This window comes from Sycon ciliatum, chromosome 3, assembly GCF_964019385.1.
Source record: "Sycon ciliatum chromosome 3, ocSycCili1.1, whole genome shotgun sequence".
In the NCBI taxonomy this organism is placed as follows: Eukaryota; Metazoa; Porifera; class Calcarea; order Leucosolenida; family Sycettidae; genus Sycon; species Sycon ciliatum.
The window spans coordinates 24,117,211-24,129,337 of NC_088645.1; the positions used below are offsets into that span (position 1 = coordinate 24,117,211).

General features: G+C 48.2%; 1 protein-coding gene across 1 annotated transcript in view; it reads left to right on the plus strand.

Moving 5' to 3' along the window:
* Positions 1–375: 375 nt before the first annotated feature.
* Positions 376–12,127, plus strand: part of LOC135811816 (uncharacterized) — a 28,326-nt gene continuing 16,574 nt past the window's right edge. Inside the window, exon 1 of the mRNA XM_065325062.1 lies at positions 376–990. Coding sequence (XP_065181134.1) covers positions 759–990 — 232 coding nt within the window. The 5' untranslated portion in view covers positions 376–758. The remainder of the gene's footprint in view (positions 991–12,127) is intronic.

The following is a 12,127-nucleotide window of genomic DNA, read 5'->3' on the forward strand; positions in this document are numbered from 1 at the left end:
CATTGACTCCCTTGATCGGATTTCATGATCAAGAAGAAAGCTGGGAACGACTTATGAAGTACCTACTTGAAGTCTTCGGATCGGGATCGGGAAGTAAAGAAAGGCCGTGGCATGTGAGGTGTTGCTTTTATCATGATCTGGTTGGTGTGGATATGCACGGACGGACAGTGTCAGTAGATCTACGCGCGCGCGGTAGTCGTTAGATCTAGGAAATAAGTAGGGCCTACACATTAGCCTGATTAGGGCAGACGATCCATGATCAACGTGATCACGGCTGGCATGCATTTTGCACCGTTACGGCGTTAGATACTACTTCAGTACTTGCTAGCATGCTGAAGCTCAAACTAACTTTCAAATAAAAAGGGAATGGAGGCCTCTAGCTCTAGATCTGGGATTTTGACCCGCGCACCGCTCGCTGTCGCGATGTCGGCGACACATCTCCGAGACGATATGTCGCCTCGCGGTAAAGTTCAGGTCATCGGGTCAAAGTCTGCGAAGGTTGTACAGTAAAGCTGGGGAATGTGCGTCGTTTTGAGCGAAGTTGAGGTCATTGGTGCATGTTGAGGTCAAAATCAGATAGGCGAAATGCCCAGAAGAGCTCTATTGCCTTCTGAGTTCTGTTGTTCCTCGGATAAAGTAGCATCAGTCGAAGCTAGCATGAGACGCAAGGGACCCATGTAAAAACGAAGTTGTGTTCAAGAAGGAAGGAGCGCGGACGGTTCTCCGCTTTGTCTCTAGTTCCTAACCACTGGGTGGCAATGGAGGAGCAAATATCTTCGTTTATAGCTGCTGAGTTGGAAGTCACCTCGAGTTGTTCGCCGAAGTCGAAGCGGAAAGGGAAGAGCGCCACCTCAACGAAAGCGTCCAAGCGCACGGCGAATGTCAGAAAGAAGCCACCTGCAATTCCGACCATTCCCTCGTCACGAACCAGAGGGCCCTCGACTACGAAGGCCAAAAAGAAGAAATCAGCAGGGAGAGGCGCTGGACATGGTACGTGGTAACTTTCTGATGGTGCGTGACTGTCGTTCTGCTTCTGGTGATTGCTGTTTCAAGTTTTATTTATAACGCCAAGGATCTAGGAAGAAGTAAGCGAGGCGTGAAAATACGAAGCCGCTGTTCCCGCAAATGATTAATCTGCAATGATTTCAGGCGTGTAAACCTACAGTTCACGGCTCTTGCTCCAGGTTGTTCAGTACGGATGTTCGAGTCGTCGCTGTTCTAGTTCGACGATATTGCTTACGATATTTATAGCTTCGAGTCCAGAAGAAAAGCGATAATTTCACTGCCTTCTTAGCTTCGAATACCGCCATTTGTTGTTGTTGTTGTTGAAATTTTATTTTGTATCGCAGACCAAACGGGCAATGGTGCCCTATATTATGATGGCGATAAAGTAACGGCCGAGAGCCAAGGATACAACAAGCAAGCCTCCACGAAAGAGAGAAAAACACAGAAAACACAGACTGCAAATACTCAAAAAGAAAAAAGAGAAAGGGAAAAAAAGAAAAATAAAGAAGAAGAAAGCACAGTTGAGTCACAGTTGAGTCACGACTCCAAGTCCAAGCCTAGATGCTGGCTAACCATAAAAATAAACCTTTAAAAGTCTCTTGAACGATCTATGGCAGGCGAGGGACTTGAACTCTTGGGGCAGGGCGTTCCATAATTTAACAGCAGAAACGAGCGGCCGACAGTCACCAGAGACTCGCCTGGTGGCAGGGACAACATACGCATTTGGATCGTTGATCCGAGTGACGCCTTCAGTCTGGCGACGTAGGCGCTTGGACAGGAGATTACTAATTCTGGCGGTGTGGATACGAAGCATGAGGAGGCGGAGTTTACAGTGGGCGTTTTGGATGATGGGGATGAGGCCTAGACGGGTGTAGATGGGATCTGTGTGGGAGGGGAATGGCTGGTTGGCAACGCAGCGGATACATCGCTTGTCGAGGACCGAAAGCTGATGCCGTTGGTGCGCAGAGAGAACCGAGAAGAAGGCATTAGATCCATACAACATGTCCGGTAGTATTAACGATCTGTAAAATAGTAGGGCTTGTTGCTCAGTTAAGCAGGAGCGAATGGCTCGCAGCGCCGTCAGTTTCTGGGAGGTCTTCCGTGTAATAGTTGCAACTTGAGTCTCCCACCGAAGCTGGGTGTCGAGATGTAGACCTAGATATCGAGCATTTGTGGTCTGAGCTAGGGGATTTCCATTGCATTCTATGTTAAGTAACAAGGGCTGCCTGCGAGACGCATGAAGGGCTAGAACGTGGGTTTTGGAGGGATTTAGTATTAAGCCTCTTTCTTCCAGAAAGTTGGCCAGGTTGGAGACTGAACGGGAGAGGGTTAAATTCAAGAATTCGACGGATTGACTGATGGCGTCTAGCAGGATATCATCAGCAAACAGCTGTGAGTGGGCTGGAGCTGTGATCTGTTCTATTTCCATTGTGTAGATGGAGAACAAAAGAGGACCCAGCACACTTCCCTGAGGAACACCACACTCACAGGGAGAGAGGGCGGACGACTGGCCATTGCTCAGGACGACTCGCTGACGGCGGTCAGTTAGGTAGCTCATGAACCAACTGAGAGCCGTTGAGGTAATACCAAGCTGAAATAGATCTGTAACCAAAATTTGGTGTTTGACCTTATCGAAGGCCTTGCTCATATCGACAAGTACAAGACCTGTATGGCGCTGCTGATCCGCTGCCTCCAAGTATCTGTCTACAGCCAATGTCAGGGCATCTTCTGTGGAGTGAAGTGGGCGATATGCGAACTGGTTTGCGGGGAACAAGGAATTTCCGGAGAGGAACTTACAGAGTCTCGTGTGGACTACCCGTTCTAGGACTTTGGAAACTATTGGTAATAACGATATTGGTCTATAGTTCTTAGCGACAGCTTTGTCGCCTGACTTGAAGAGGGGACGAACATCCGCAATCTTCAGAGATGCAGGAACAACACCAGAAGCCAGAGATGCATTGATTAGTATGGTGAGGGACGGTGCAAGGACAGGAGAACAGTGTTTGAGGATTGCAGCTGGAACCTGGTCGCTGCCTGCAGCTTTGCGCACGTCGATGTTGGAGAGCAGCTTAGCGATCTCTTGCACACTTGCTGGAGCAAATTCTTCGAGGCATTCCTTCTTCGTGGGACCCAATGGGGCTGAGAGACGTAGTGGTCTAGTTGGGTCTGACACAACACCGCTGAATTGGTCACTGAGCTGTGAGACACTGACGGCTGGTGGAACTGAGGACTTGTTACGACCGCTGAGGTAGTTGATGGTCTGCCAGGTTTTTCGTGCGTTGGCCTGACTAGCAGCAAGAAGGTCCCTAAAGTAGATGGCTCGGAGATGTCGTGACATACGCTTGGCTTCGTCTCGGGCAGAAGTGAAGACATTGCGTAGTGCCGGGTCTGCAGGTGATGCTTTCCACCGTCGATGGGCCGCGTCACGTCGCTGGACTAGGTCATGTAGAGCTGGCGTCTTCCAGGGGAAGGATTTCCGGGTAGGAGCTCTTGGGCGGTGTAGACGGATAGGAGCATGAGTGTTCAAGGCCGCGACAAGTTTCTCCAGCCACATATCCCACATTTCATCTTCTGTCCGCGCAAAGCAGAAGTTCTCTAGATCGCTATTTAGAAGGTGGTGTGCAAATTGACCCATATCAATTCTTGCAATGTTACGGCCACGTCGCACGGTCGGTGTGCAGGACGTTGTGAGTCGCAAATCAAGTGCCAGAGCGAAGTGGTCACTGATTGTACAAGGTACTACGACACAAGAGTTCACATGATCGTCTCCGACCAGAGCGAGATCCAGGGTTGTTTGGCTGCCTTGGGGTCCAATTCTGGTAGGACTGTCCACTTGGTTCTTGATGTCGAAAGAATTACACAGGTGCAGCAAGCTGTTTAGCTGGGGGCTGTCGCGGGAGCTTACATCGACATTGAAGTCTCCAACAAGGACCAGAGGTGATGTGGGAAGTGTGGAGATGACAGTGTCTAGTGCATTCGTCAATTCTTGCCAGAATTGCACAGGAGTGCCTGGAGGACGGTACACACCACCAAGGAGAACCTTGGAACGCTGCCCACTGACCTCTAACATGAGCATTTCCACCTGGGTGTCAGCCTTCACAATTCGGGCTCGGAGATGATCTCTTACATATGCTGCTAAGCCTCCGCCATGAGTTGGCCTGTCGCGTCTGACCAGGGTGTAATTCTGTATGCGTAGGATGTCATCGGAAACGGAGGTTGTTAAGAAAGTCTCTGCCAGCATCATTATATCAACTTTATGGGAAAGAATATAATCTTCAATGTCATGCTTTTTATTAAGAAGATGGCAAACATTTAGGAATCCTATTTTGAGGTTACTTTTAATTTTTTTTTTTTTTGGATTGGATTTTTATTTATAGTGGTGACTATAACAGACAATTGCCTAATAACAATAGACCCACTCGAGGGAAAGATGCAAAAAGATATGAATAATTAATATAATAATAGACTACCGGTATTGGATAGGTGATCATGTTCGCATTTTGCATAGCTGAAAGTCATAATTACTAGCGTGAAAAAGCAAGGCATTGGGGTAACAGTTTCTTAAAACGGGCGGAGTTATCCACACAGCGAGCTAGAGGGTGCAAATCATTCCACAGCTTAGCACATTGGAAGGAAGCGCCATGACGGGCAAAGGCAGTTCTGAGCATGGGCAACTTAAGAGTGCGTGATACAAGGCTGCGCGTTGCAAGACCATTATTTAAACGCTCGAACATTTGACTTAATGTGACACTACAGCGGCCTTCCAAACAGCGCCACGTCAGATACAGTAATTTCTTGCAATACATGGTTGCCAAACGATCTAGACCAAGTCTCGCAAATAAAGGGCTTGATGGGCTACAAAAACCAGTATCGTACACTGAACGCAAAGCTCGCTTTAGCATTCGTTCAAGCCTACCTAACTGGGTTAAGGAAAGGCCAGCAGAAAAACAATTTGATGCATATAGAAAATCTGGCAACACTAGGCACTTTACGAAGGTTTCTCGGCAAGTCAGCGGAATATTGTGTCGATTTCGGAACAGAATACCAATTTTACTGGCTAGTTTGGAGACCATAGAATCAACTTGAGTGCTCCAAGAAAGATCCTGGTCCAAATGTATTCCAAGGTACTTTGCACATGTCACTTGCTTGAGCTGCACTCCATGGCAGTAGACTGCAAATTGGTGGTCAGTAATATGTGGCGTAGACAGGAAGAGCACTTGTGTCTTCCGAGCATTTAGAATTAAATTGCGGTTTGACAGCCAGGTACTAATGGCTGAGACAGCTGCAGACAGGGAGTTGCTAAGCGCATTCTTCTGCGTACCGCAAACATACAATAGAATATCGTCAGCAAATTGAATAACTTTCACACAAAACTCGGAGACAATGGACTGGATCGAACGAACATAGAGTACAAAAAGCAGCGGACCAAGAACAGAGCCCTGGGGAACGCCACACATGCAGGGGAAAGGAGGGCTATAGTTCTCAGCAATGTGCACTATTTGGCGACGATTGGACAAATAGTCGGCAAACCAAACTAATGCTGAACCAGATATGCCAAGCTCAAACAAATCATTAATGAGCACTTGGTGCCTGACCTTGTCAAATGCTTTGGACATATCCACGAGCACAGCACCAGTAATTTGTCCGGCATCGCGAGCGCGAACAAACGTGTCCGTGACGAAAACTAGAGCGTCTTCCGTTGAATGTTGACGTCTAAAGCCAAACTGACAGGGAGGGTACAAATTCTCCTTGTCCAGAAATGAGGATAGTTGTCTATGGACAATTCGTTCTAACAGCTTCGACACAATTGGCAGGAGAGACACAGGGCGATAATTTCCCGGATCTTGAGGATTTCCAGCCTTGAATACCGGCGTGACATGTGCTAACTTCATGCCGTCCGGCACAGAACCAACAGCAAGAGATGCATTAAATATCAATGTTAAGGAGGGAGCTAGCAAATCAGCGCAGGACTTCAGAAGAAATGCGGGTATTCCATCACTGCCTGTCGCTTTGCTGGTGTCCAAGGAACCCAACAGTTTACGCACACAACCTATTGACACCGAACTGAAGGATGTAAAACCTTTAGGTCCCACTGGGCCCTGTGGAAGACACAGTTCAGGTGCTCGTTGTTGATCACTGACAACATCAGCAAATACACACCCAATGTTGCTTGCAGAGCATTGTGGAACGGATTGAACACGTTGTCTTCCGGATAACTCGTTCAAAACCTTCCACGTTTTCCTGGGATTACCTTGAACACTGGTGAACTTAGACTGAAAAAAATTCGTCTTCAATTCACGGTTCATACGAGTCACGATACGCCTGGCTTCTTTAAACGCATCGTAATCAGTCTGGCACTTAGATTGCAGCCATTTCCGATGAGCGTGGTTACGTCGTCGTATCAACAGGAACAAATGTTCATTGACCCATGGTGAATGCTGTCTTGGTCGGGAAGACGCGTGGCGCAATGGAGCATGTGCATCAAGAATGGGCACAACCTTAGTCAGCCACTGTTGCCACATGTCATCGCAGGACCCACGAAGTTCACAGAGGTTGGCGCAAGATATATCCATACGAAGTGATGCCAAGTCCATTCTCTTGAAGTTTCGATAAAGTCGCTGAGAAGGCAATGCTGTCGGCACTGGTTTAACACAAATCTTGGTTGCAATAGCACAGTGGTCGCTGAACGGAACTGGACACACATCAGGCGGGGATATGATTTGAGCTGTACTATAGACATGATCTAATAGAGTGCAGCTCCCTTGCAGCGTTATGCGTGTTGGAGATTTTACAAGTTGATGCAGGCCTAAGCTGGTTGTGATGTCATGCAAGGAAGCATGCTGGGATGTGGGAGATTGACTGACCAGATCAACATTAAAGTCACCACAAAGCAGAATATTCTTGGCTTCTCCCGATGCCTTGTGTAACATGGCCTCGAAAGTCTGCCAGTAAGCTAGTGACTGACTCGGTGGGCGGTAAATACACCCGACAAGAAGAGGTTGTGGGTGAGCTTTGATCTCTACCCAAATGCATTCAACGCCATCGGCTGTTAAGTCGGGACGTAGGTGACTAAACAGTGAGTTATTAACATACAAACATACACCACCTCCGGGTTTGTCGCGCCTGTCAAGCCGAAATAAAGTATAGTTTGCGATTGACATCTCCATCGACGGAACGGAGTTGTTAAGCCACGTTTCACAAACAGCAGCAATGTCAGTTTTTGTGTCCGATATCAATTGGGACAAGTCAGTAAGTTTATTACGTAGACTGCAAATATTCAGGGACAGTGTCCGTATACATCCAGGGTAGAACGGGGTTGCGCCTGGGTTCATTTTACTACTACTAGCCATGGTTAATCTTCAGTACTTTGTTCCTTCGTCGGCATGGACGCCTCGTCATGGAAGCGCCACTTTCTGACTGTGTGGCCGATGGTGGCAGGCCAAAACGCAGGCGTGAGTACGGTGTTGATGACATCAGCCGGAATGGTAACTTTTGCGTATGCTGTGCCGAAATAACGATTTGTGGCAATTGAACAGCGGATGATGTCAATGTTACGATCTGCACAGTACCTGACAATAGATTGCGCCTCACAGCCAACTTCAACATTTCCTACATGCAGCACTGCAAGGCGTTTGCGTTCTACTCCACTTAGAACACCTGGGGCTGCTGTTACAGTCACCTCCTTCACATACTTCGATGTGACAGATGAACGTACATGTAGTTCAGTACTGCCAGTAGCACTCGTGCCGGGATGTGAAGATGACCCACCTGATGCACGTGGGCGGTTTGGGCGTCGTGGACCTTGGGTTTGCCAGGACGAGTTCGAATCTTCAGTGCTGCCAGTACTCATACGAGCGGGTTTGTCGGTTTGCTTGGTCTGCTGGGTGTCGGTGGCAGTTTGCATAGACTGATGCTGTACATGTTTGTGGGAGTACGGTTTGGGTTCACAGGCTGGGGCTGGAGCAGACTGCGCTACGGTAGCGTACTGACGGTTCCTAACGTTAGCTGTGCTTTGCGTCTTCGCGCCCTCCTGCTGCCCTTCGTTTTTCATCGTTGCAATTTCCTGCTGTATGTGCTCGATGGTGGACTTCATCTCCATGAAACCAGCCATCTTCATAACCATGCCTTCAAGGGCCTTTGTAAAGTTTGCTAGGGAGTCATGCAGTGAAATACAGCTAGCACAACTTACTGGGGCAGAGCTTGCGTTGGTCCCGATTCCATTAGTCCGCAGGATCGCCACAAGTTCTTGTCGGCTCAGCTTCGATTGACCTTCTTGGAGCACCTTCTTGGATCTTGCAAGGTCACGGATATTGTCATATGACATTGTAGCAAGGTCTACTTCTTCATTCTCACTCATGGTCTCACTCATGGTATGCAAAACGACTGAAGATGATCTTGGAAAGCACCGGAAAGGCGGAGCTCAAAAACTTGCATCCGCACTACAGTCAGTAGGAGTCGTTAATTCATGCTGTAGGGGATTTACAGTGGGGCAACTATTTTGTGGCTGAAAGATAGGTGCATGAGGGTTCAAGGGTTGAAAGGGGGCTGCGTGAGGATTTAAACAGAACATTTAGTGCTCCTCTGCAGCTCGACCAGTTGCTACACTGTCAGCCTTGAAGCGCCATTCTCGAACTCTGACGTTTGAAGGCCAGAATTCGGGTTCCAGAACAGTAGCTTTGTGTTGTATTGGCAGAATTACGTGAGCAAAGGCCAACCCGAAGTACTTTGTCTCAGACACGGAGCACTTGATGACAGGTATATTTCGGCGTTCACACCATTTGGCGATCGATTCTGATGTGCACCCACTATTGACATTGCCTACATACAAAGCGCAACATTTTGTGCGGGATCCTCCCTGTAGTTGATCAGAGCGCTTGGGCCGGTTTTCATAGTACGACGTGACCTGAGTGCCTGGGTGACTTGTTTGGGGTCGTGTACGAGTACTGGCCTGCTGGCTGGGGCCTCCCCATGTGTTATCCCGTGCTCGCACCTGTGACGACTGTGCACGTGCCGCCGCGCTGTACAACCTGACGCTGTCAGCAGGCGGTTGTACACGTACGGGTTGAGGTTCAGGTGTGCTAGTTTGTACAGGGTCATGATCAGAGTTCCTTTCTTTGAGAGCCGCCAATTCTCCTCGAAGGGACGACACCTCCAACTGCAAGGCAGAAATTAGGGCTACCTTGGCGGCCAATTCTTTAACATTTTTTGCAATATCGGCCAATGCCTGCTGAACAACATCGCGCACCTTGTCAGACTGACCTGCTGAGTTTGTCGACGAACCAATACCGTTGTCGCGAAGAAGCTTGACTATCTGGGTACGGGAAAGTCCCGAGTGTTCCAGTCTGTGACTCTTGGCGAGATGCCGGATCTCCTGATTGTCCATCACAGCAAGGTCTACATCTGCTGGTCACGGCTGTTACGACGCGGCCAGAATCCAAGATGGCCGCTGGAGTCACGCGAGCAAAATGAAGCCGCTTTGATCGTGGACTCGAATCTAGGTCTACGATTTTTTTTCTTTTTTTTGGAAAGGAGCATTGAACATTGTCATTGGATTTGTTTTCGTCTTCGAAGCATCTCGTTCATGGAATTGTACTTTGTGATTTCTTGGATATTTTGAACAGAAATAAAAGTAGATGGTGTAGTGCTTCATCTGTCTAAACTTTGAACGGACTGCCAGTTTAGTTGAGGGACACTGGCAGCGCTGGTTCTATGGAATCAACACATGGGGTCAGCCCAGGATCTCGGAACGACCAATCGTACGAAGCATGACCATTGTGATTATTACCTGCCCTCCTCGAGCTTTAATACCCGGTACCTGTAGTCACTGCTTGGAGCTATAACACTAACAGTAGAAGCATATTGCAGTGATGCAGCGAATTGCCAGCCTGAGGAAACCCGCCACTCACACGCTTCCACAGTGATACAAACTGAAGCTCTGGCACAGCACAGAGGATGGAATTTTGCTGTGCACCAACAACCTCAGGCTGGAAATAAGCTACAATAGTAGAAGTAGTAGTACGTGTATATGTGTTGTAGTACGTTATTGTGTGTACGTCGTGTTTACGTTGTGTTGGTGCATGCGTGTGTTGCCAGGTTGCTGTGGTGTGAAAAGCAGTCTTCGTCTTGAGTTCGTCATGTCCAGTTGTTTTTCCGTAGTCGTCTTGTAATAACGAAGACTGCTTTTCACACCACCGCAACACGCGCATGCACCAACACCACGTACACACGACGCACACAAAATAACGCACAACACACGTGGTCGTCGGAATGTACTAGTGCTATGTTCAGGGCTCTCTGCTACGCTTGCGTCTCTGCGTCCGTGGCAGAAGCAGAGTGTGCTGTGGCAGCGCATTCAAGATGTGTGCTTGTGCACATGCATACAGCCGGTTAGCCGTGTTTCGTATGGAGGAATGATTTCGCTCCAGCTGATTGAAGGCAGCATGGATGGACTCTGCCCCCTGCTCATTCAGTAGCCCCATGCCCATTTGTAAATTTTCCAAGCAGCTGACTGCATGGGCCTCAAGAAGGTGAAGCTTTGGTGTGACGTTGCCACGACCACGCGAGACAACTTCCTGCGGCAAGCTGCAAGAAAAACAGAAATATTGGCACGCAGTTGTGAGAGCGAGTTAACATTCGGACTTACACTGGTGGATAATCCTACATGACAAGCTGCAAATTTAGAAAATAATGAAACATAGCGGTCCTTAACAACAGTAGCAGCTTGCACTAAACACATCATTTGATCTCTCTGTCCTGCACTCGCACCTTCTGCACTAGCCTCTGCTCTCTTGGAGATGACATGTGCGGGTGCAGAACAGAGATCACTTAACACTTTTTCCTGCAATGTGTAAAGGAGGACGTCATGGATGACCGTCTCCGTGCAGTACGACCACTGCAATTGGTGGAAGACACCCTTGTAACCGGGGTGCTGGTCCAAACAGCAGGAGAGCCACCACCTCCACGGGCCTCAACTCTCAAGTCTGTCACCCTCTGCACTGCTCTCGACAACACGTTTAGTCAGGGCATCAAACACTTTCCCAGGGAAGCGGCTAGAACATCACCAATGGTGGAGGATTCAGACACTACTCTCTGAATAGGAGTGGATGGGGGGGGGGGGGTGCTTGGGTTGTGAGAACAATTCTCAACGTGGCTCTTTAGGTCGCAAAGCCTCACCTGCACTGGGCAGCCTGTTAGCGGCGCCTCGTAGAAATCGCACTTCAAGACTGACTGCTTGATGATGTCAGCCACAATAGTATGTGGTGACACTAAATTATCTAGACAAAGTGCATCTTCATTTCGTGCTTTGCTCCAGCCAACATGAAATGCACTTCGCACAAAACAAATGTTTGCAGCATGGTGTTTCCAGAGCAGCGTCTACAAACAACGAACAAATGCCACACATTAATAAACAATTATTGTTCATGCTGCTCACGAAAGCGACTTGGGACAAGGTCAGCACCAGTTTTCAAGCTACCAGTCGCTTTTTCGGTGACATTGTCAACAGGAGTCAGGGTGGTGCTGATGGGGATGGGTGATGGCTTGCAAACGGCACCTCACATTTTGCAAGTTTGGGCGGTCGTCCAATCACACCCGACCCACAAACACTACAGTTACTATCCTGTGCCTCCCACAGTTTCATTGCCCCCCCCCACACACCCCCCCCCCCCCACTAATCCTTGCATACCTCTCTTTATTCTCCTGAGCATTCTTATACCGTCGTACAACTGCCATGCATGACGCACAAAATAATTCAGGATATACATCAGCATTTTTTTGGTCTTTTTTAATAGTTGGAAAACAAGATTCTAACTCAGTAATATGATCCGACACAGCATATTTCTTAGAGACGCCTTTCTTCGCTATATTACTAAACTTACAACCACTAACACGGCACATCTGGCGAAGTAGCTCCCTATGCCTATCCATAAGATTGTTTTTGGTATTTTATATTTTTAGACAGGCAATTACAAACTGGCCTGAAAAAACAATCGTAAAGGAGCGTAAAGCTACGAGGACGACTCCTCACACAACATAAAGACCTTACCTTCGTACTCCAACAAGAACTGAAGTTTACAAAAACGAGGCACCCACACTAATAGCTGCCAGAAGTTGCTGGAGACCA